The sequence below is a fragment of the Myotis daubentonii genome, chromosome 2 (genome assembly GCF_963259705.1).
Source record: "Myotis daubentonii chromosome 2, mMyoDau2.1, whole genome shotgun sequence".
Lineage (NCBI taxonomy): Eukaryota > Metazoa > Chordata > Mammalia > Chiroptera > Vespertilionidae > Myotis > Myotis daubentonii.
This window is the reverse complement of record NC_081841.1, coordinates 117,158,669-117,182,149: the sequence shown is the minus strand read 5'-3', so window position 1 is coordinate 117,182,149 and position 23,481 is coordinate 117,158,669. Positions and strand designations below refer to the sequence as shown.

The 23,481-nt window shown below is 41.4% G+C and overlaps 1 protein-coding gene across 1 annotated transcript in view; it reads left to right on the top strand.

The window, feature by feature from the left end:
- The window catches only part of HDHD5 (haloacid dehalogenase like hydrolase domain containing 5), a 331,796-nt gene extending 316,008 nt beyond the window's left edge, over nucleotides 1-15,788 (top strand). The window contains exon 8 of the mRNA XM_059684411.1: nucleotides 15,638-15,788. Within this exon, the coding sequence (XP_059540394.1) occupies nucleotides 15,638-15,773 (136 nt within the window). The 3' untranslated portion in view covers nucleotides 15,774-15,788. The remainder of the gene's footprint in view (nucleotides 1-15,637) is intronic.
- The last annotated feature ends 7,693 nt before the right edge of the window (nucleotides 15,789-23,481 follow it).

The window sequence follows — 23,481 nt, the reverse complement described above, 5'->3', positions numbered from 1 at the left end:
CACCTACACAGTACAACTGCATGCTTTTTCATGCTTCTAATTAGCATGTTAAATCCAAGGGTAAGGTTTTTGGCATTTATTTATTTATTTATTTATTTAAAAATATATTTTTATTGATTTCAGAGAGAAAGGGAGAATCATCAGTGATGAGAGAGAATCATTGATTGCCTCCTGCATGCCCCCTACCGGGGATCGAGCCAGCAACCCAGGCATGTGCCCTTGTCCGGAATCGAACATGGGATCCTTTAGTCTGCAGGCCAATGCTCTATCCACTGACCCAAACCAGCTAGGGCAGTTTTTGGCATTTAAATGAGAGAGTCACTGAAAGAACAGTCTTTCTTGTTATCACACATGTGTGAGCACAGGGAACACAATTTAAGCCCACCTGCAGATAACAGTATCCTTCAGACTAGCTGCTAATTGACTGTACTGAGAAGGGAAAGCATTGGGACAATTAATAGGTTCCTGGCTTCCTGCCAGCTGGACCTCAGTGGTAGCCTGCCTTTGTTTTAAACTGAAGTCTCTGACAGAAAACTAGACCCTGTCTATGGCTAGACTTGTTATTTTTAATCCTAGCACTACAGAACTGTTTCACACAGTGATGAAAACTTTGTTTGTTTCTTAATTCTTAATTTAATTCTTTTTTCATTTATCACTCCTTACCTTTAGAAACAAAACATGGTACTAAAAGATGCTGCTGCTAGCCCTAACCAGTTTGGCTCAGTGGATGGAGCATCGGCCTGCGGACTCAAGGGTCCCAGGTTCGATTCCGGTCAAGGGCATGTACCTTGGTTGCGGGCACATCCACAGTAGGGGGTGTGCAGGAGGCAGCTGATCGATGTTTCTCTCTCATCTATGTTTCTAACTCTCTATCCCTCTCCCTTCCTCTCTGTAAAAAATCAATAAAATATATTAAAAAAAATAAAAGATGCTGCTGGATGTCAGGCAGTGGGTATCTGATTTCATGAAACTGAAGGAAAGAGGGTGAAGAATTTCCATTAGCCTTTGTATCCTCAGCAAATTGCTCAAATGTTAACGTACACGGGAATCCCTGAGGACTGGGGCTGCTGAGAACATAGTATCCTTTAATAACTGGGCCTGTCTGGTTGCCTTTCCTGCCTTGTTTGTTTAATTTATCATGGAGAGCAGGATTACATTTTTAAAAATCTTTGGGTTCCCCTTGGGTTTAGCAGACAGACTTTGGGGTCAATAAATATTTATTGAATTTAATAATACATTAAAATTTTTAAATTTTAAGGTGTAGCATGCCCAATAGCCTAAAGTTGAACTTTTATAACTGCAGAACCTGCTCAAAAATGTTTAATGAGATGGAGCTGTTTTTTAGAGAGAACAGACCAAAACTGCAAGTCACACAGCCAAAGCATGTGCAGAGGAGAGAACTTTGACCTCCAGCTGCACCTGAAACCAAAGTCAACGCCCCCATCCAGCACACACAGAACAAAAGGACTGGGACATAACTAAAACTTGAACACTGAAACTCTTTCAGAATGAAGGGTCTGAGGTCCAGGAAATCTACTGCTAAACCCCCTTTACTATAAATGGCCAAGCTCCAAGTTATCCAGTTAAAAATTGCATTGCCAGCACTTCCACATAGGTAAACGCTGGATTGGGAAGTTAGGGCTTTTGACCATTAGCTTTCCTGGGTGGCTCCATTCATAATAAAATAGCCAGTCTTTCTTCACTGCAATTCTTGTGTTTGGTGTTTGGTTTTGTTAGCGCAGGGTGGATGAACTCTTATTCTGTAACACTTTCTCCACCCCAACCACCTTCAAAGAGGTCAGTGACCTCTTGAGAGTGTGGGATAAGCAGCTCTTCAGTTATCAGGAAATGTTTTAAATCTGTATTTTAAATCAATGTCAGAAATACAAAGATGTGATATATTGTTATTTATAATACATGTTTTGTGTTTTTTTTTGTATTTAATTTTTTTTTTATTTATTGCTTAAAGTATTACAAAGGGTATTACATATGTGTCCATTTTATCCCCCCGCCCTAGACAGTCCCCTAGCCTCCCCTATCCCCCAGTGTCTTATGTCCATTGGTTATGCTTATATGCATGCAAACAAGTCCTTTAGTTGATCTCTTACCCCCCTACCTCCTGCCTCCCAACCCTCCCCGGCCTTCCCGCTGCAGTTTGACAATCTGTTTGAGGCAGCTCTGCCTCTGTATCTATTATTGTTCAAAAGTTTATAATGGTCTCTATTATCCATGAATGAGTGAGATCATGTGGTATTTTTTCTTCATTGACTGGCTTATTTCACTTAGCATAATGCTCTCCAGTTCCATCCATGCTGTTGCAAATGGTAAGAGTTCCTTCCTTTTTAGAGCAGCATAGTATTCCATCGTGTAGATGTACCACAGTTTTCTAATCCATTCATCTACTGATGGGCACTTAGGCTGTTTCCAGATCTTAGCTATGGTGAATTGTGCTGCTATGAACATAGGGGTGCATATATCCTTTCTGATTGTTGTTTCTGGTTTCTTGGGATATATTCCTAGAAGTGGGATCACAGGGTCAAATGGGAGTTCCATTTTCAGTTTTTTGAGGAAACTCCATACTGTCTGTCATAGTGGCTGCACCAGTCTGCATTCCCACCAGCAGTGCACAAGTGTTCCTTTTTCTCCACATCCTCTCCAGCACTTGTCGTTTGTTGATTTGTTGATGATAGCCAGTCTGACAGGTGTGAGATGGTACCTCATTGTTGTTTTGATTTGCATCTCTCGGATGATTAGTGACTTTGAGCATGTTTTCATATGTCTCTTGGCTTTCTGAATGTCCTCTTTTGAAAGGTGTCTATTTAGGTCCTTTGCCCAGTTTTTGATTGGATCATTTATCTTCCTTTTGTTAAGTTGTATGAGTTCCCTATAAATTTTGGAGATTAGGCCCTTATCAGATATGACATTGGCAAATATGTTTTCCCACGCAGTGGGTTTTCTCGTTGTTTTGTTGATGGTTTCTTTTGCTGTGCAGAAGCTTTTTATTTTGATGTAGTCCCATTTGTTCATTTTTTCTTTAGTTTCAAGTGCCCTAGGAGCTGTATCAGTGAAGAAATTGCTTCGGCATATGCCTGAGATTTTCTTGCCTTTGGATTCTTCTAGAATTTTTATGGTATCCTGTCGTACATTTAAGTCCTTTATCCATTTTGAGTTTATTTTTGTGTATGGTGTAAGTTGGTGGTCTAGTTTCATTTTCTTGCATATATCTGTCCAATTTTCCCAACACCATTTATTGAAGAGACTATCTTGGCTCCATTGTATGTTCTTGCCTCCTTTGTCAAATATTAATTGAGCATATTGGTTCGGGCCGATTTCTGGGCTCTCTATTCTATTCCATTGATCTATATGCCTATTCTTGTGCCAGTACCAGGCAGTTTTGAGAACAATGGCTTTGTAATACAACTTGATATCTGGTATTGAGATCCCACCTACTTTGTTCTTTTTCAGGATTGCTGCAGCTATTCGGGGTCTTTTTTTATTCCAGATGAATTTTTGGAGAGTTCATTCTAGATCTCTGAAGTATGCCATCGGTATTTTAATGGGAAGTGCGTTGAATTTATAGATTGCTTTGGGTAGTATGGACATTTTAATGATGTTGATTCTACCAATCCATGAACACGGTATGTTCTTCCATCTGTTTATGTCTTCCTCTATATCTTTTTTCAACGTCCTGTAGTTTTCTGAGTAGAGGTCTTTTACCTCTTTAGTTAAGTTTATTCCTAGGTAGCTTAATTTTTTTGGTGCGATGGTAAACGGGATTATTTTTATAATCTCTCTTTCTGAAAGTTCACTATTGGTGTATAGAAATGCCTCAGATTTCTTGGGGTTAATTTTGTATCCTGCTACATTGCCAAATTCATGTATTAAGTCTAGTAGCTTTTTGGTGGAGTCTCTAGGGTTTTGTATGTATAATATCATGTCGTCTGCAAATAAGGACAGTTTTACTTCCTCTTTTCCAATTTGGATGCCTTTTATTTCTTCTTCTTGCCGAATTGCAATGGCTAACACTTCCAGTACTATGTTGAACAGGAGTGGAGAGAGTGGGCATCCCTGTCTTGTTCCTGTTCTTAGGGGAAATGGTTTAGTTTTTGTCCATTGAGTATGATGTTGGCTGTGGGCCTGTCATATATGGCTTTTATTATGTTGAGGTATGATCCTTCTACTCCCACCTTGCTAAGAGTTTTTATCAAAAATGGGTGTTGAATTTTGTCAAATGCTTTTTCTGCATCAATTGATATGACCATGTGGTTTTTTTCTTTCAATTTGTTTATGTGATGTATCACGTTTATTGATTTGCGGATATTGTACCATCCTTGCATCCCTGGGTTAAATCCTACTTGGTCATGATGTATGTTCTTTCTGATGTACTGCTGGATCCGATTTGCTATGCTTTTGTTGAGTATTTTGGCATCTATGTTCATGAGGGATATTGGCCTGTAATTCTCTTTCATTGTGTTGTCTTTACCTGGTTTTGGTATTAGGGTGATGCTGGCTTCATAGAATCAGCTTGGAAGTGTTCCTTCCTCTTGAATTTTTTGTAGTAGTCTGAGGAGGATAGGTTTTAGTTCTTCCTTGAATGTTTGGTAAAACTCCCCTGTGAAGCTGTCTGGTCCTGGGCTTTTGTTTGCTGGAAGCTTTTTGATGACTGCTTCAATTTCTTCCATAGTTATTGGACTGTTGAGATTTTTAGATTCTTCCTGATTGAGTTTTGGAATGTTGTATTTTTCTAGGAATTTGTCCATTTCCTCCATGTTGTCTAGTTTGTTGGAGTAGAGCTGTCCATAGTATTTTCTAACAATCCTTTGTATTTCTATTGGGTCTGTTGTTATTTCGCCTCTATCGTTTCTGATTTTGTTTATTTAGTACTCTCTCTTTGCTTCTTGGTGAGTCTGGCTAGAGGTTTGTCAATTTTGTTTATCCTTTCAAAGAACCAGCTCTTGGTTTCATTGATTTTCTGTATTGTTTTTTTGGTCTCTATGTCATTTATTTCTGCTCTAATCTTTATTATCTCCTTCCTTCTGCTCACTCTGGGGTTTTCTTGTTGCTGTCTTTCTAATTCTTCAAGTTGTATAGTTAGATGATTTACTACCATTTTTTCTTGTTTTTTGAGATAGGCCTGTAGAGCTATAAACTTCCCTCTCAGGACTGCTTTCATTGTGTCCCATAGGTTTTGGATTGTTGTGTTTTCATTGTCATTAGTTTCCAGGATGTTTTGAATTTCTTCTTTGATTTCATTGGTAACCTAATCAATATTTAATAGCATGCTATTCAGCTTCCAAGTGTTTGAGTATTTTGGTTTGTTTTTATCGTAGTTTATTTCTAATATTATGCCATCATGGTCTGCGAAGACGCTTTTTATGATTTCAATCTTCTTGAATTTGGGGATACTTTGCTTGTGACCCAATATATGGTCTATTTTTGAATATGTGTTATGAGCACTTGAGTAGAATGTATATTCCGTGGCATTGGGGTGAAGTGTTCTGAAGATGTCTATTAAGTCCATCTGATCTAGTGAGTCATTTAGGATTGCTGTATCTTTGCTGATTATTTGTCTAGAGGACTTATCCAGTGCTGTCAGTGGTGTATTAAAGTCTCCTACTATGATTGTATTGTTGTTGATCTCTCCTTTGATATCTTCCAGGAGTTTTTTTTATGAATTTGGGTGCTCCTGCATTGGGTGCATATATGTTTACCAGGGTTATATCTTCTGGTTGTATTGATCCCTTTAGTATTATGAAGTGGCCTTCCTTATCTCTTGTATAATACATGTTTTTGGCTTTGTCTACAGTTCTTGGCTCCCAGTTCCCAAACCTCCTGGAATTTCCTAAGCAATTAGAACAACTAAAGCATATTTTGTTGTTATATTTGGTCTTTGTCTCAATTCCTGAATCACTTCAAAGCCATAAAGGTGAAATGGATATCATGTTATTTATAACAAACCCCTTTCTATTACACCAAAGTTTATATAATGGGATGACTTTTGAAAAACACCTAGGTATCCAGGTTGGAGCCTCGTTGCCAAGAAAACTAACCATAGATTAGAGCAGTGGTTCTCAACCTGTAGGTCGTGACCCCTTTGGCGGTTGAACGACCCTTTCACAGGGGTCGCCTAAGACCATCCTGCATATCAGATATTTACATTATGATTCAAAACAGTAGCAACATTACAGTTATGAAGTAGCAACGAAAATAATTTTATGTTGGGTCACAACATGAGGAACTGTATTTAAAGGGCCAGAAGGTTGAGAACCACTGGATTAGAGAGTTGGAACACTCAACTTTCTTATCCCCCTTCTCCTCAGATCTGGAGGGATGGAGGCCTGGAGATTGAGTTCAATCACCAATGGTTGATGATTTAATCAGTTATGCCTGGTAATGATGCCTCCATAAAACCCCCTGCACTACCCAGTTTGAAGAGCTTCTAGATTGGTGATCCAGAATGCATCTAACATGTTGGGGAGATGGCACATACCAAAGTCCACAGGGACAGAAGTTCCTGTGTTTGGGACACTTCCAGATCTTACCCTATATATCTCTTCATTTAGTTGTTCATATGTCTCCTTTAACAATCTTTGTAATAAACTAGTAATCTAGGAAGTAAACTGGTTTCCTGGGTTCTGTGAGCCACTCCAGAAAATTAATCAAACTTAAGGAGGGGGTTGTGGGAACCTCTGATTTACAGCCAGTCAATCAGAAGCACAGGTGAAAACCAGGACTTGCAGTTGGGGTCTGAAATGGAGTCAGTGTTGTGGGACTGAGCCCTTAGCCTGTGGGAGCTGGCACTATCTAAGGTAGATGTTAGGACTGAGCTAAATTTGTGGGACACCCTATCAATGTCTGCTGGAACTGGAGAACTACTTGGTGGTGATAAAAACACATCGGAAACAATTACTCTGAATATTTTAATGGGCTTATTTCTCACTTTGGGTTTATTCTGTGGGGAGGGGGAAATCTTCATGATCAGGACATCCAGTTTAAAAAAGATTCAGCCATATTTCTATTTCCCTCAAATACAACAGACATATTTAGACATAAGCAAAGGAAAACCAACATGGATGATATGCTGGGGGAACATCTAGAATGCCCTCGACAGAGGGATGAGGGGTGGCGGAAGCACTTTCCCATCTGGTATGAAAAAGACAATGAACAGTGCAGGGGAGCATGGATAGGTGTGGTGTGGTCCAGTAAGAAGTGAGGAAGGAAACAGTGAGTCAAGAAGGGCCTCCCAGAAGAAATGGCACCTGTGCTGAGCCACAGTTACTGAGTTCAGATATTTAAGGGATAAATTAACAGTGAAAATTAACCATATGTATACTGCTGGCCAGGTCACTGACAAGAGAACCACAGAGATAGATCCCCATAACATATGAATTGGTGCTTTCAAATATTGGCAGTGGGAGAATAAATTGAGGTAACTGTGTTCAAGAATTACTTGATAATGCCTACCCTTTAATAAATTAGTTTATTAAGAATTTACCCTCAGTATGTATTATCAAAAGTTCACTAAAAATATTAGTTTTTCTGGAGCTGGGGAGTGGTTTGACCTTGATGGGGGTTACCCTCTGGCATAGTGCTATGTAATTTTAAAGGCAACTGAATGAAACACTACTCCAGAAGGATTACGAAAATGCAGACTTTTCTGTGTGATTTGGCAGCACAGTGGGAAAAACCAAGTGTGTTCACTGAATTAACTATTGCCCCATGACCCTCTTTCCTTTCATTTCAGAGAAGCTAAAATCTAAAGGGGTTCCTGCGCAGGGTTCTGTTGTGATTGCACTCTACTTGTAGAGGGTCTGCAGGAAGTCCTGCTCCACACACCAGTGGGCAGAAATGTAACATCTCCTATGCTGGAGGGCTATTCTTGGAGAAATGTGAAAAGCCCAGTTCTCATGGATATTACGTAAAACACATGTCAGATAAAGTGTAAGGTTGAAAACAATGAAAACCTGGGAAGAAAAGGTTGAAACCCTAGCCCACACCTATATTGTACTTTTACCCTGGGTTTGAAACTGGAGAATTCCTCTGGAGAAATCAAACATCTCTAAAGAAAAGACCCCTATAGTACCATTAAAGGCCTTGTAAAGAAAGAACCAGGGCTCGTCCAGTTTGGGAGAGTGACAGGCCCAGGGAGGGCATGAAAGCTCATGCATCCTTCTCACTCCATACCTAGCCTATTGCATCCCTTTCTTTAGGCTTTTTCTGAGTCATGCCTGAAAGGGTGAAGCCATATACTACTGAGATCACGCCTGCTTTTGGAACCTGCCAAAAATCAAATGATATCCTGCAAACCTGAGGGTCCTTGCCCCAGGAGACATTTTTTCATAAACATGCTTAAGAATGAGACTAATTATTATTATTATTATTATTATTATTATTATTATTATTTTAACTTTAAAAAGTCTTTATTTGTTCTCAAGAATCTTCTGGTTCATGGGGAGAATATTTCAACCTTCATAAAAATTAACATTGTGGCTTTACTAGTTGTAAGATATATATATTTGCTTTCCTTTTCAGTTTAATGGCATGTTGATAATTGTCCATGAGATTCAGCAACGTTCCAGTTCTGTTAATTAATATTTTAGAGCAAGTTTCTTCTTCAGATCCATTATCTGCTTTGGATTTGACAATAATCTAAAGTAATACATTGGTTAAAAAACAGATTTAAATGTGCATATATATATATTTAAATCACTAACTGTGCTTTTTTTATTGTCTAAAGTTTTATATATATCTCCTTTTTCCCTGATTGGCCCCCCTGCCCCCCAGCCATTCCCACCAGGGCAATTGCCCACAGCCCCAGTGTCTGTGTCCATTGGTTATGTGAATATGCATGCATACAGGTCCTTTGGTTGCTCTCTAACTCTACCACTTCTCCTGCCATTTGTCTCTGGATCTATTTTTGCTCATCAAATTATGTTCATCATTATATCCCACATATGAGTGAGATCCTGTGATATTTATCTTTCTCCGACTGGCTTATAAAGGGATATTTTTAAGAAGAAGAAAGAGAAAAACCCACAGGAACATAAATATGAATGTCAATAAATACATACCTATCAATAATCACTTTAAATGTAAATGGATTAAATGCTCCAATTAAAATACAGAGTAACTGAATGAATAACCAATATATATAGGGTACAAGAGAACCATTTCAGATTGAAAGATACACAGATTAAGAAGAGTAAAAGGATAGGAAAAAAATTTTATGCAAATGGAAACAAAAAAAGCTGAGGTTGCAATACTTATATCAGACAAAATAAACTTTAAACAAAATAGGCTATAATGGACAATAAAGGACATTACATAACGATAAAATGTTCAATCCAACAAAAAGATATACCCCTTGTAAACATTTATGCACCCATACTGGTTAATAATGCGGATTTTGTAATCAAAGAAAACACAATTGAAAGGGCGAGGGCTACGCCCTCCATCTTGCCCCGAATCCTCCATTTTGGGCAGCAGCCATGTGCTCAGGGAGCAGCTTCTTCCCAGAAGTCCAAGCCTCTGCAAGCCACACCCAGGATTTCTTTAAACTAACCAATGACAATCAAGGAACGTGCGCACCATAGATATGACCACATCCTGTGTAACAAGACCTGACTTGCACCTGGCCAATCGGCAGGGCCCACAGTCATCTCTCCTCCCCTCACTCCACCCTCCTATTAAAACCCCTTTTTCCCACGGGGCTGGCACTCTCGTCTCGCTGTTGCCTCGGTAGAGGCTGGGAACCAAACCCGGGTTTGTGATAATAAAGACTCTTTGCTTTTGCATCGGACACGGCTGGCTCCCTGTTGGTCTATGGGGGATCTTGAAATCTGGGCATAACAACAATAATTTCAAAAGAAACATCAAAAGTGCTTTATTCAAAGTAATGACCATCGCTAGCTACACATTTTCCCCATCTTTCAGGTAATTTGTGGATACTGTCCCAATAGAACTTTTCTTGTTTTGAGGCAGACCATTCAGAGACCCAATTTTCTACTTCTTCGTACATTTTGAAGTATACTTCTCAGAAAGTACATGTGCTATTGATCGGAACAAGTGGTAATCTGAAGGAGCAAGGTCTGGTGAATACGGCGGGTGGGTTAATACTTCCCAGGCAAGGTCTTTTAACATGTCTTTAACTGGTTTGGAAGTGTGTGATGGTGCTGATACCAAATTTTTGGACTGGAACCTGGATTCTTTGTCTGCCGGAATCTAAGAATGAATCCATGGACAGAAAATGGTATAGCAAAGGTGGAAATTTATTGAGGAACAAGTACAGACTCCTATGTGGGGAGAGGGAAAGAGTCCCACAGACCTGACTCCCATGTAGGGAGGAGGAAGAGTCCCATTGGGTTCCTTTCCCTGTGGCTTATAAAGGCTGAGATCCTGGTGCCTTGATATCTCCTCTGATTGGTCAATATTCCCCTTTGAGTTGGTTACATAGTAACTCCTGGGCTCAAAGGTTGAACCTCACATGGGACATGTGAGGTTCTCTCCGCTCCTTCCCTCTTGGCTTTCTTCTTTTCCATCTGAATGAAGGGCTTCCTTCTCTTTATTTTGTAAATATAGACCTTTCTTGGCTACTTCCTGTTCCCTTGTCTTATGTAAATGCAACTGCACCTGGCTTCCTTGTGTTATGAGACTGTACCTTCTCCCAGTTTGCAGCCCCGTAATTGTTCATGGATCCCAATTCTAAAAAACCCTAAGCCTGCCTATGTTCCCCCCAAATTCCTGCTTCAGTGCGTTATCATGAAGCAAAATTACTTTGCCCTGTCTTCTTGCCTATTCTGGTCATTTCACGATCAAAGCGTGGTTCAAATTGATTATTTGTTGTTGGTAGCGATCAGTATTAATGGTTTCACCTGGTTTTAGAACAGGGGTTCTCAACCTGTGGGTCGAACGACCCCTTTGGGGTCAAACGACCTTTTCACAGGGGTCTCCTAAGACCATTGGAAAACACATATTGTTTTCGTGATTAAACACTATGCTTTAATTATGTTCAATTTGTAACAATGAAAGTACATCCTGCATATCAGATATTTACATTACGATTCATAACAGTAGCAAAATTACAGTTATGAAGTATCAACGGAAATAATTTTATGGTTGGGGGTCACCACAACATGAGGAACTGTATTAAAGGGTCGCGGCATTAGGAAAGTTGAGAACCACTGTTTTAGAAGCTCATAATAAACCACACCTTCCTAATCACACCAAACGCAGAGCATTGTCTTCTTTCTGTGATGAATTGAATGTCAGTAAAAAATTTTAACAAGGATGGGGTCAAGGATAGGTAACCAGGCATAACTCCAAGTCTCCCATTCCCAGACATCGGCACGTCAAGGTCCTGATTAGACCCTTGTAACTGTAAATCAAGGACATTTGTGGTTCCTGGGGATAAAAGCTCTCTGAGCACTAAGCTCGGGGGTGCTGCAGGAGGAGAAAGCCTGTGGCAGTCACTGGTCAGTTCAATAAATCCTCGCTTGCTGTTTAAGACCTAATTGGAGTTAGTGGTCTTATTCTCGTGAATGTTGGTCGACAACATTTGGAGGCTCCAGCAAGATACCTGGCAGGGGTGAGAGGGACCCCCTATCTAGGGCAGGAGGCTCTCACCTGGTGGCAGGGGTGAGAGGGACCCCTATTTAGGGCAAGAGGCTCTCCCGCATCCATCACCGGGCAAGCGTTGAGGACTTATTGAAAAATCCTGCAGGAGGTAAGGACAGGAGGTGCCTGGGGTGAGATCTCACAGGGGAGTCAAGGGGAGGGCTGGACGCAGCACTACCTCCCGACTCCAGCAGGTGGCCATGACGGTGGCCACAGCATCTGGCAAGTGTGACTTTCGGTTGCACAGGACTTGTCTGTCTGGTGTTTGTCAAAATGGGACAGTCGTTATCTGCTTTTGTGTGCTCCCCGCTGCAATGTTTTCTTAAGAATTTTCAGGACTTCAAGAAGAGAGCCAGAAACTACGGATATGATGTTAATGCGTTTGATTTACAGTGATTCTGTGAACGGGAGTGGCCCACTTTCCAGGTGGGGTGGCCGGATGCAGGGTCTTTTGATCTGACCACTGCCTACCGGGTCCATCAGGTCATATACATCCACCCAGGGCATCCTGATCAAATTCCTTATATTCAGGTTTGGGTTGACATATTGTCCGAGAAACTCCGGTGGATGAGGGCATGGCTCCCAAGGGGAAAATTGGGACAGAGACAGACAATTCTTTTGACTGGACCCCAGAAGGGAAAGGCTCCCCGGGTCCTTCAGGGAGAGCAGGAAGAACCCATTAGCCAACCACACCCCCTACACTCCCCCAGCGCTGGATCCGGGTGAGCCCCAGCCTCAGGCCCAGGCCACGCCACCAGTTCTTGACCCTGAGCCCCTGCCTCCCCTGACACTAATTGTCTTCCCTCTGGACCCACTGACGGGAGGGGCTTTGTCGTCCTCCAACCCCTTCAGTTCGTCCCATACTAGACAGGGAATGGAATATGGAGCTTCCAGGGGTGTTGGGCAGGTGGCCCCAGCACCTCTCCTGCCCTTTAGGCAGGCTAGGCCATAGGACCGGGGCCCGGACAGCCAGCCTTTCATGATTTATGTCCCTTTCTCAACTAGTGATTTGTATAATTGGAAGAATCAAAATTCCTCTTTTTCTCAGAACCCTCAGGGTCAGATCTCTCTGCTGGAGTCAGTCTTTTTTACCTACCAACCCACGTGGGATGACTGCCAGCAGTTACTGCAGACCCTCTTCACCTCAGAGAGAGAGGGTGAATGATCAGAGAGGGAGGGAGGACTACTATAGCAGTAGTATGCTTTTCACTGAAATTCCCACTGTTTAAAGGGAGACAAACAACTGGACTGGGAGACAGGGGGATTGGTTGGAGAGATCAAAAGTAAGAGGAAAAATCTGTGGGGGAAAGCAACGGGCCCTGGGCTGAGAGATAGGGGCGGAGTGTCGGCAGTTATTTTACTGGCTACGACTGCTCTGCAGGCATAGGGGTTTCGTCTGTAGCTTACCAGCAGATGCCTTATCAACTGACTTCAAGGTTGCAAGTTTTCTGTAAGTGCAATTAATCTTTCTCTGCCCTAGTTTATTACATTAAAAAACAACTAAACTCCCAGGAGCAAAGCAGAGGAGAAATGGAGCTGAAGTCTGCAGCTGCCCTGGTGATTTAGAACTGGTTGCTAGGCAGACTCAGCCCCTGAAAGCCAGGACAAAGAAGTGGGGCTGGATGCCCAAGCTTCCTGCAGTGGCCCTGAAAAAAGAAGCAGCAGCAGCAGCAGCAGTGAGAAAGTGGGGGACAGCAGAAATTTACCTGACACTAGAGCTGTCCTGCTGCTGCCCAGTGAGTAATGAGTGTTTTACAACAAGCAATACAAGACTTGGGCCTTTGGCTTGCAGGCTACAGCAGTTAAGCCAGAATCCAGTGACTGGTACTAGCCTTCCTACAGCCCCAGGAATAGAGCAGCAAGCCTGGGATCTATGAAAGCTGCAGATAGAGCTAGCGGAAGCTCCCTGTTTGCATATGTACTGAAAGGGTTCAGTACCTGTTGCTGCTGGAAGAGAAGGGGCTGATATCCCCTTCCAGTGCACTCCCTTCGAAGAGGACTGGTCACTACTCTGCCATAAAGGGGACTGGTGGAAAGACAAGGAAGGCAGGGCCCTGTAACTAATAAACAGGGTTAACAAAAGGGAAAAGAAAAGGGCACTATCCCTGGACCTGGGAGCCATCAGGACTTTGAAATTCTCCAAGAGAGGAGGAGTCTGACTCAGAGACTGGCCTAAACCTCGTTGGGTTAATGGGACTAGAGGTTGCATATTGAACTTGTAAACTGCAGTTTGCTAGGCAGAGGTCCAAGCCCAGTTGTATAGGGGTTAAGCTACCTGTGTACAGCAAAACAACTTTCTCCTGTGCCAGAATACATTTTAAAGAAATTAGACAGACTGTGTTTGTGGCTAGAAAGAAGAACTGGTCGCAGTGGCCTGTAGAAAACTGTATAATAAACTCAGATGATGCCTGCATCTTCATGGACATGGCTCCAGAGAGACAAAGACAATTTTGCCTTGTGTGGGAAGGTCAAGAATAGACGTTAGTCACCTCCCTAAGATGTATAGCCCTACCATAAGTCATGTTTAGTAGCAGAAGATTTAGCTGCCTGAAGCAGCCATGGTGCCAATATTATGTTTCATTGTATTAATATGTTGTATTAACCTTTGATTCTCTTACAGGTTTGAATGTAGCTGTAGCTGCCAGCAGTTGCTATAGACCAGTGATGGTCTACAGTCCTTGGTAGTCTTTGGAAGTAACTGGCAAGTGTCCAGTCTTCCACACTGAGGGCCACTGTTATGGCGATGTGTTAGCTGTCCTAAAAGGAGGCTATGTGGGGTGAACCCCAAAAGTAGAGTGTTCCTAGCTGCTGAGAGGGCAGGTGCCCAACTGGGCAAAGAAGAATACCCATTAGGTTTTGGTCTCTATTGAGAGACAGTTGACAGTTAGCAACCTGTATACTGTCTTGCAGGCCTGTGTGACCATGCCCATGTCAGGGGTGGCACAAACCTCAACTGTAGGAAACTGGGGAAGACCTGTTTAGAACATAGGGGTTTAGTAAAGTGGTGAATACTAGCCCTCTGTTACAGGAATTACCGACCCTGTGAGGTCCTGTGACATGTAAGACCCTGTAAAGAAATACAGCTCCTTTAGTTCGTTCCGAGAGAACAAGTCAAGTAAGGGAAACCCTACTACAGGGACAGCTGTGACTGTCTATTTGAATATAGACACATTGTAAATTTCTTCTTGCCATTTAAAGACAATACTCTGAAGAGTCTATGAAAAGGGACTGGCAAGGAAAATCAGAAAATCTTAGAGCAGGTCAGTATGTTTTTCTCCTTATATAATTCCTCCAGAATTTGGCAATGTTTAATAAATCATGGCAATACATTTCTTTGCATGGACTCAATAAGACTGGTTCCTAATAGTGGTTTTATTAACGGAAAACTTTGACTGGAGTATCATGTTTTAAAGAGACCTGTCTGGACTCTGAAGACTTGAAGCCAATAAGAGTGCCACGGGAAAAGCCTGGTACCCTGCTTGGGAGCCCTGAAGATGGCTGGCACTGGAGCGTCAGGCCCATGTCCTACCATCACTGGTGGTTGGTCAGAGTAGTAGGGGAGCAATAAGGATGCTTCTGCGTCCCTGCAGAACCCCCACACACTCTGAGCCATGATGAGTAGGAGGGCTACTGAGATGGGCCTTAAAGCCTAGGGCGTAGGCCCAGGTGGAGTCACTACAGGTGAGGGATTCACCTAACTCAGCAGATACTGCGGGCAGGCCTGATGGCAGCTGGATGGCTTGGTTTCCTGGACCTACGGGGCACATTAAGATTTAATCATGAAATCCTGGCAAAGGTAATCAGTTACCATTCTTGTTGTGTTTATGCAAACATCAGGCCAAATTGAATACAATAGATAAATTAATCTTGATTTGATTTTTGATAAACACAGAGGTAATTTTGAGGAGAAATACTCTATTTCAATAGAGGTTATTAAAACTGGAATGTTTTCTTTCCCTTCTACCGGACCATTTGTTATAGTTTGTCTCCATCAGGTCACAAGCCCACCTCCTTCTGTGCCCAGGCCTCATCATCCCTCTGACAGGCATCAAGGATCTCTTGGCTCTGAAAGAAAACTTCGTCCCTCCTCAGCACGAAGCAGCTACAGAAGAAATGCAACACCCATTTTCCCTGAAAGAATTCAGAGCCAGGATCCTTGAGGTATGTGAGACAAGGGGCATAGCCAAAGAGGTACTCACCTAAAGTCTCAGCCCTTAACCTTGCTACACTGCTCCCGGACAAAGGGGGTGAGCCTCCACTTCATGATTGTGAAGAGGTCTTGACCACCTTGACCTCTCTTCAAGCGGACCTGAGGGACACCCCCTTGCCCGACCCAGAGGTGACCCTCTACACGGATGGCAGTAGTTACGTAGAAGATGGGCTTCGGTATGCTGGGGCGGCAGTGGTGTCTGAGGAGGAGGTAGTCTGGGCGCAGGCCCTGGGCCATGGAACTTCGGCTCAGAAGGCTGAGCTCATTGCTCTAACCCAGGCTCTCCGGTGGGGGAATGGCAAGAGACTGAATGTCTATACTGTCAGCCAGTATGCTTTCGCTACCGTCCATGTACATGGGGCACTGTACCAAGAGAGAGGCCTTTTGACCTCAGGTGGAAAGGACATTAAGAACACCCCTGAGATCCTTGCACTGCTGGTGGCCATCTGGGGGCAGAAGGAGGTAGCTTTTATACACTGCCGGGGGCACCAGAAGGATGACACCCCCATAGCCCGAGGCAATAGACTAGCTAATCAAGCAGCAAAGGAAGCCGCCAAAAGACCAGTAGGGCCCCTACAGGTCTTAGTGGCCCTCCCAGACTGCCAGCTGCCCGACACCCCAACCTACACCAAGAAGAAAGAGCAAGCAAAAGGACTAGGGGACCAGGTAACCAGGGGAGGATGGCTGAAACTCCCGGTCCACCGTCTGCTCCTCCCAGAAAGCCTGGGCAGAATCATCGTAGAGCAGACCCATAGGGGAACCCATCTCAAAGGCACCAAGCTGGCTGAGCTTCTTTGCAAGGATTACTACGTTCCAGGACTACAGAGGATGGCCAAGAATGTGGCTCGGAGATGCCAGGAGTGTGCCCAAGTGAACCTTGAGCCCCCCTATTACATAGGGATCAGATCTTTGGCTCCATTTGGGGCAAGTGCGGCCCACGTCCGCAACGTGTCCATGGATGCAGAAACCCCAGGACTATGTGCATGGTGAAAAGGGAGGAGGAGATTAACTTTAGAAGCTATTACTGGAGCTGGGCTGTGTGTCGCATCTGCCAATTACTCCCTTCCCGATTCCCCCTATGCAGAAAATTGTAACCAGACACTTTGACTTCCTGAGAGACCAAGGTCCGGGACCCCCTGGTACCTGGTGGCCCCAAATGGTACCTGGTGGGCATGCATCACCGGAATCACCCCCTGCATACTCTCCCTAAATCTCCAGAGCCAGGGCTCTGCGTCCTAACTCATATCCTGCCGCAAGTGTATTATTACTCAGGGGAAGGAGGAAGGGAGCACCTCCTCAGAGAGCCTTGGCAGATTAGGAGAGCCCTGGTTCTGGTTCCCCTACTCGTAGGACTCGGAATTGCAGGATCCACAGCAGTAGGGACAGCGCCCTAGTGACAGGACATCAAAATTACAAAGAACTGGGTAATCAAATTGACCAAGACCTGAGTACCCTAGAAAAATCCATAGGACAGTTGGAGGAATCAGTAGGGTCCTTAGCTAAACTAGTCTTACAGAACAGGAGGGGACTCGACCTACTCTTCCTGAAACAAGGGGGACTGTGTCTAGCATTACGGGAGGCGTGCTGCTTCTACACCAGGGGTCCTCGAATTATGGCCCGCCGAAAACATTTATCCGGCCCGCTGGGTGTTTTTGCTGCCGCTGGCTGTTGCTTAGCAGCCGACTAGTCCTGGGCCCGCAGTGTGCATGTGTGGAATGTGCACTGCACTCTCCGACTCCCCTCCTTCTCTCTGTCTCTCGACTCCTCCTCTCAGTCTTGGGTGTGACCTGACGAGTCCACAAGCTTGCCTTTGCAGAGCCTGCAGCTGCCTGAGGACCAAGGTAAGAACAAGTTAGGATTTATTTATTTTTTTTGAAGTTAGGAGGTCTATTTTTATTATTATTATTATTTTGCAGTTAGTAGGGCCTTTTTTTTGAAGTTAGGAGAGCCTTTTTTTTTAAGTTTTGTTTTTTTACTTCAAAATTAGATATGTGCAGTGTGCATAGGAATTTGTTCATAGTTTTTTTTTAAACTATAGTCCGGCCCTCCAACTGTCTGAGGGACAGTGAACTGGCCCCCTGTTTAAGAAGTTTGAGGACCCCTGTTCTACACTAACCACTCTGGGGTAATCAGAGAAAGTTTAAGTCAGTTAAGGAAATGGCTGATGGACAGAGAAGAGGCCCATAAGGCAGAGGGGAACTGGTATGAGAATCTGTTCTCCTGGTCCCCCTGCCTCACAACCCTCTTATCCGCTGTGGCAGGGACCCTCCTCCTCCTAATAGTAGGTCTCATTTTTGGACCCTGCCTGCTCAGGTTTCTCCTCAATTTTATCCAAGTCCGAATCCAAGCTGTCAAATTCATGGTCCTGCGCACCCAGTACTCTCAGCTAGTGGATACTAGCGATGAATCCAGGGTCTGAATTCGTCTCTTAAGACCAGTAGGGAGTGTGATGAATTGAATGTCAGTAAAAAATTTTAACAAGGATGGGGTCAAGGATAGGTAACCAGGCATAACTCCAAGTCTCCCATTCCCAGACATCGGCACGTCAAGGTCCTTATTAGACCCTTGTAACTGTAAATCAAGGACATTTGTGGTTCCTGGGGATAAAAGCTCTCTGAGCACAAAGCTCAGGGCTGCTGCAGGAGGAGAAAGCCTGTGGCAGTCACTAGCCAGTTCAATAAATCCTTGCTTGCTGTTTAAGACTTAATTGGAGTCAGTGGTCTTATTCTTGCGAATGTTGGTTCACAACATTTCCAAAGCGATTTGGCCTTGCAGTCGATGTTGATGGTTGACCTGGATCAACCCATGATTTTGTGCATTTGGGATTCTCAAAATAAATTCATTTTTCATCACCATTCACAATTCGATGCAAAAAAGACTTTCATGCCTTTGAAGCAACATTTTAGTGATGACTTTTCAGTTTTCCATTTGTCTTTTGTTCAGCTGATGTGGCACCCATTTTCCTTCCTTTAAAACCTTTCTCATTGCTTGTAAATGATCGGAAGTTGTTTGCTGGGCAACGTTTAATCTTTCTGCAAGTTGCTTTTGAATTTGACACGCATCTTCATCCAATAATGTTTGTAATTGTTGGTATTCAAACTTTTTCAGTTGACCTGGATGTTCTTTGTCTTTCACATTGAAATCATCACTTTTAAAGCATTTAAACCAGCATTCACAACTATCTTGAGATGGAGCATGTTCACCATAAGCTTTCTGAAGTATACGATAACTTTCAGCAGCACTTTTCTTCAAAATAAAGTAATGAATTAAAACTTCCCGCAAATGCTCCTTTTTTTGGCATGAAATTCGACATTTTTAAGTGTAAAAGTATCTATGATGTTCACACCTTCTGAAAATTTGACATATGAAGTTTTGAAGCTTGTTGTCAGTACAACAAAATAGCATACATATCAGATCGCATCTATATTGATAGATCCTCCCTTCCCCCAACTGGTGGGTGGAGTATGACGTAACCTGCAGCCCAGAAATACCTGAGTGACTAATCATGTACCTTATATGGACTATACATTGGACCACCAATCCACACCTACCAAATACTCTAAGCCCTTGTCCTATATGGACAATGCAGTAAGCCACCAATCAGTATGCGCCGTGTACACTAAGCCCCCCACCCCTTCCCATTCCGCCCCTCAAAAGGGGTGCCCACTCCTGCACGTGCTGCTGTCCTCCCCTTGCGAGACAGCCCAGCAGGTCCTTCTCCTCTAATAAAGCCTGTAGTCCTGGTTTTCGGCCTCTGTCTGATTTTTCATATATATATCAACATATGTGTAACTCTATGTATTGAAAAAAATCCACATTATTAACCAGTACAACTAGTAAAGGAGCACCTACATATATAAACCAAATATTGATGGGCATAAAGAGAGAGGTTGAGAGCAATACAGTCAAGATATGGGACTCTAACACCTCATTGACCTCAATACATAGATCTTCTACACAGAGAATCAGTGATAAAAGAGCAACTTCAAATGATTTTCAAAGTATTTCACTCCAAAGCAGCAGAATATCCATTCTTTACAAGTGCACATAGAACACTTTCCAGGATAGACTATGTGTTAGGCCACATAACAAGTCTCCATAAATTTTAGAACATTGAAATTACATCAAGCATCTTCTCTGGTATGAAAGTAAAAATAAATTTGAAAAAAAAACCCCCACACAAATACATGATGCTACATACCCTGTTACTAAACAATGAAAAGGTTAACAATGATATCAGGAAATAAACAACCCCAAATCTATTAAATATAGCAAAAGCAGCCCTATGAGGGAAATTCATAGCAAGACCAGCTTGTCTCAGGAAATAAGAAAAATCTCAAATAAACAATCTAACCTTACATTGAAAGGAACTAGAAAACACAGAAACAATTTTAAAAAAGCAGAAAATGAGTAGAAGGAAATCATTACGATCAGGCCAAAAATAAACAAAATGGAGTCTAAAAAAATTACAAAAGATCAATGAAATCAAGAGCTGGATCTTTGAAAAGATAAACAATATTGATAAACCTTCAACCAGACACATCAAAAAAAATGAGAGAGGACTCAAAGAAATAAAATCAGAAATAAAAAAAGGCGAAATGACAACTGACACAACATAAATACAAAGGATCATAAGAAAATACTACACAGAATTATATGACAATAATTGGACAATATGGAAGAAATAGATAAATTACTAGAAGCACACAATCTAAATCAAGAAGAAACAGAGAATCTGAATAGAACAATTCCTAACAAAAATTGAATTAGTAATTAAAAAAACTCCCAATGAACAAAAGTCTTGGACTGGATGGCTTCACAGGTGAATTTTACCAAACATTCAAAGAACTAACTATTATTTTTCTCAAACTATTCTAAAAAATTAAAGAGATTGGAAGACTCCCAAGTTCATTTTATGAGGCCAGCATTATACTGATTCTAACACCATGTATAGGCATTATAAAGAAAGAAAATTATAGAGCAATGTCTCTGATGAACATAGATGCAAAAAATCCTCAGCAAAACATTAGCAAAACAAATTCAGCAATACATTTAAAATATTATACACCCTGATCAAGTGATATTTATTCCTTGGTGAAAGGATGGTTCAATATCCACAAATCAATTAACATGATATGCCACATAAAATGAAAGATAAAAATCACATCATCATAGCAATAGATGCAGAAAAAAAGCATTTGACAAAATCTAGCACCCATTTATGATAAAGACTCTTAGCAAAGTGGGAATAGAGGGAACATACTTCAACATAATAAAGGCCATATATGACAAACCCACAGCTAACATCATATTCAACAGGGAGAAACTGAATGTATTTTCCTTAAGATTACAAGATAACATTGTCCACTTTTACCACTTTGTTAAACACTCACGGCCTGGTGCACGGATTCATGCACATTGAAAGGAAATTAATTAGAAGAAATAGTTTAATACAGCTATTCGCCCTTTCTTTATAATAGAAGTGTCAATTAGTCAGAAATGGCCTTTAACACTGTCCTGCACTAGAGATTGCGAGCTATAGAAGATCTACCTAAAACATAGTCATAAACCCAAATAGACAACCAAAATGAAGAGACAAAGAAACAACCCCCAAATGAAAGAACTAGTGCAGTGGTTCTCAACCTTCCTAATGCTGCGACCCTTTAATACAGTTCCCCATGTTGTGATGACCCCCAACCACAAAATTATTTTCATTGCTACTTCATAACTGTAATTTTGCTACTGTTATGAATCGTAAATATCTGATATGCAGGATGTATTTAGGTGACCCCTGTGAAAGGGTCGTTCGACCCCCAAAGGGGTCACGACCCACAGGTTGAAAACCGCTGAACTAGTGGATTCTCCAGAAGAAGAGAAAATGAAGCAGCAATAAGGAAATTTATCTAAAATAGGGTTTAAAGTAATGATGTTAAAAGTGCTCAACAGTATGAAAAAAGATAGTAACTATGAAAAAAGAACAGTCTGAGATAAAGAATGACATAACACAAATAAAGAATACACAGCAGATTAGGGGAAGCTGAGGACTGAATCAGTGAATTAGAAGACAGAGTTGAAAATATCACTCAATTAGAGAACTAAAAAGAAAAAAAAAACAATAATTATAAAACAGGAGGACAGCTTAAGGGAGCTGTGGGATAATGTGAAACATAACAATATTAGAATAGTAGGTGTGCCCAAACAGACCCACGCTCAGACACATCATAATTAAAATGCCAAAAATTAAAGACAAAGAGAGAATCTTAAGGCAGCAAGAGAAAAGAAAACGGTTACCTACAAAGAAGTTCCCATAAAGCTGACACCTGATTTATCAACAGAAATTCTACAGGCCAGAAGGGAATGGCATGAAGTACTCAAGGTAATGGAAAGCAAGGATCTGAGACCAAGATTACTATATCCAGCAAGGCTATCATTCAAAATAGATGGTCAAATAAAAAGCTTCCCAGACAAAAAAAAAAAAAAAAAAAAGTCTAAAGGAGTTCATCACCACCAAGCCAGCATTACAAGAAATGCTGAAGGGATTGCTGTAAGAGATTGCTGAGAAAAATAAACAGAGAGAAAAAGTTAGCCATACAGAATTAAAATGGCTATAAATAAGTACCTCTCAATAATAACCCTAAATGTAAATGGATTAAATGCTCCAAACAAGGTGTATGGTAGCTGAATGCATACAAAAAAATTACCCAACTATATGCTGTCTATAAGAGACCCACCTCAAAACAAAAGACACAGACAGGATGAAAACGAAGGGATGGAAAAAGTATTTTCCATGCAAATGAAAAAGAAAAAAGAAAGCTGGAGTAGCAATACTCATATCCAACAAAATAGACCTTAAAAGCATCATGCTAAGTGAAATAAGCCCGTCAGAGAAAGATAAATATCACATGACTCCATTCATTTGTGGAATATAATGAACAACATAAACTGATGAACAAAAATAGAGCCTGAGGGGGAAAATATATACTAGAATATAATAGAAGTAATCCTGTTATTTGCAGATTTTACATATTTCCTACAACTTTTATGATATAATGCTGTTAGTACAGTTTTGGTAATATTATTATACTTAAAATCCTTTTATTCTTGAAATATTAATGTTTATTGCATGTAATATTACATATGTAAGATCATTTTTCTTGAATAATTGGTGTTCATGGCATGTAACATCATATTTAAATTGTTTTTCTTGAAAAAAGAAAAAGAATAAACTCAAAATGAGTTAAAGCATTAAATGTAAAACCCCAAGCCATAAAAATCCTAGAAGAAAACAGGCAGTAAATTCTCTGACAATGCTCTTAGCAAATATATATATTTTTCTAATATATCTTCCTGGCAAGGGAAACAAGAGGGAAAAAATTTAAAAATGGAACTACATAAAACTAACAAGTATTTGCACAGTAAAGGAAACCATCAACAGAACAAAAAGACAACCTATGGATTGAGAAAAGATATTTGCCAATGATACATCTGATATGGATTAATATCCAAAATTTATAAAAAATTCATACAACTCAACAGCCAAAACACAATCCAATTCAAAAGTGGGCAAAGGATCTGAATAGACACTTCTTCAATGAGGACACACAGATGGCCATTAGATATATGAAAAGATGCCCAACTTCACTAATCATCAGAGAAAT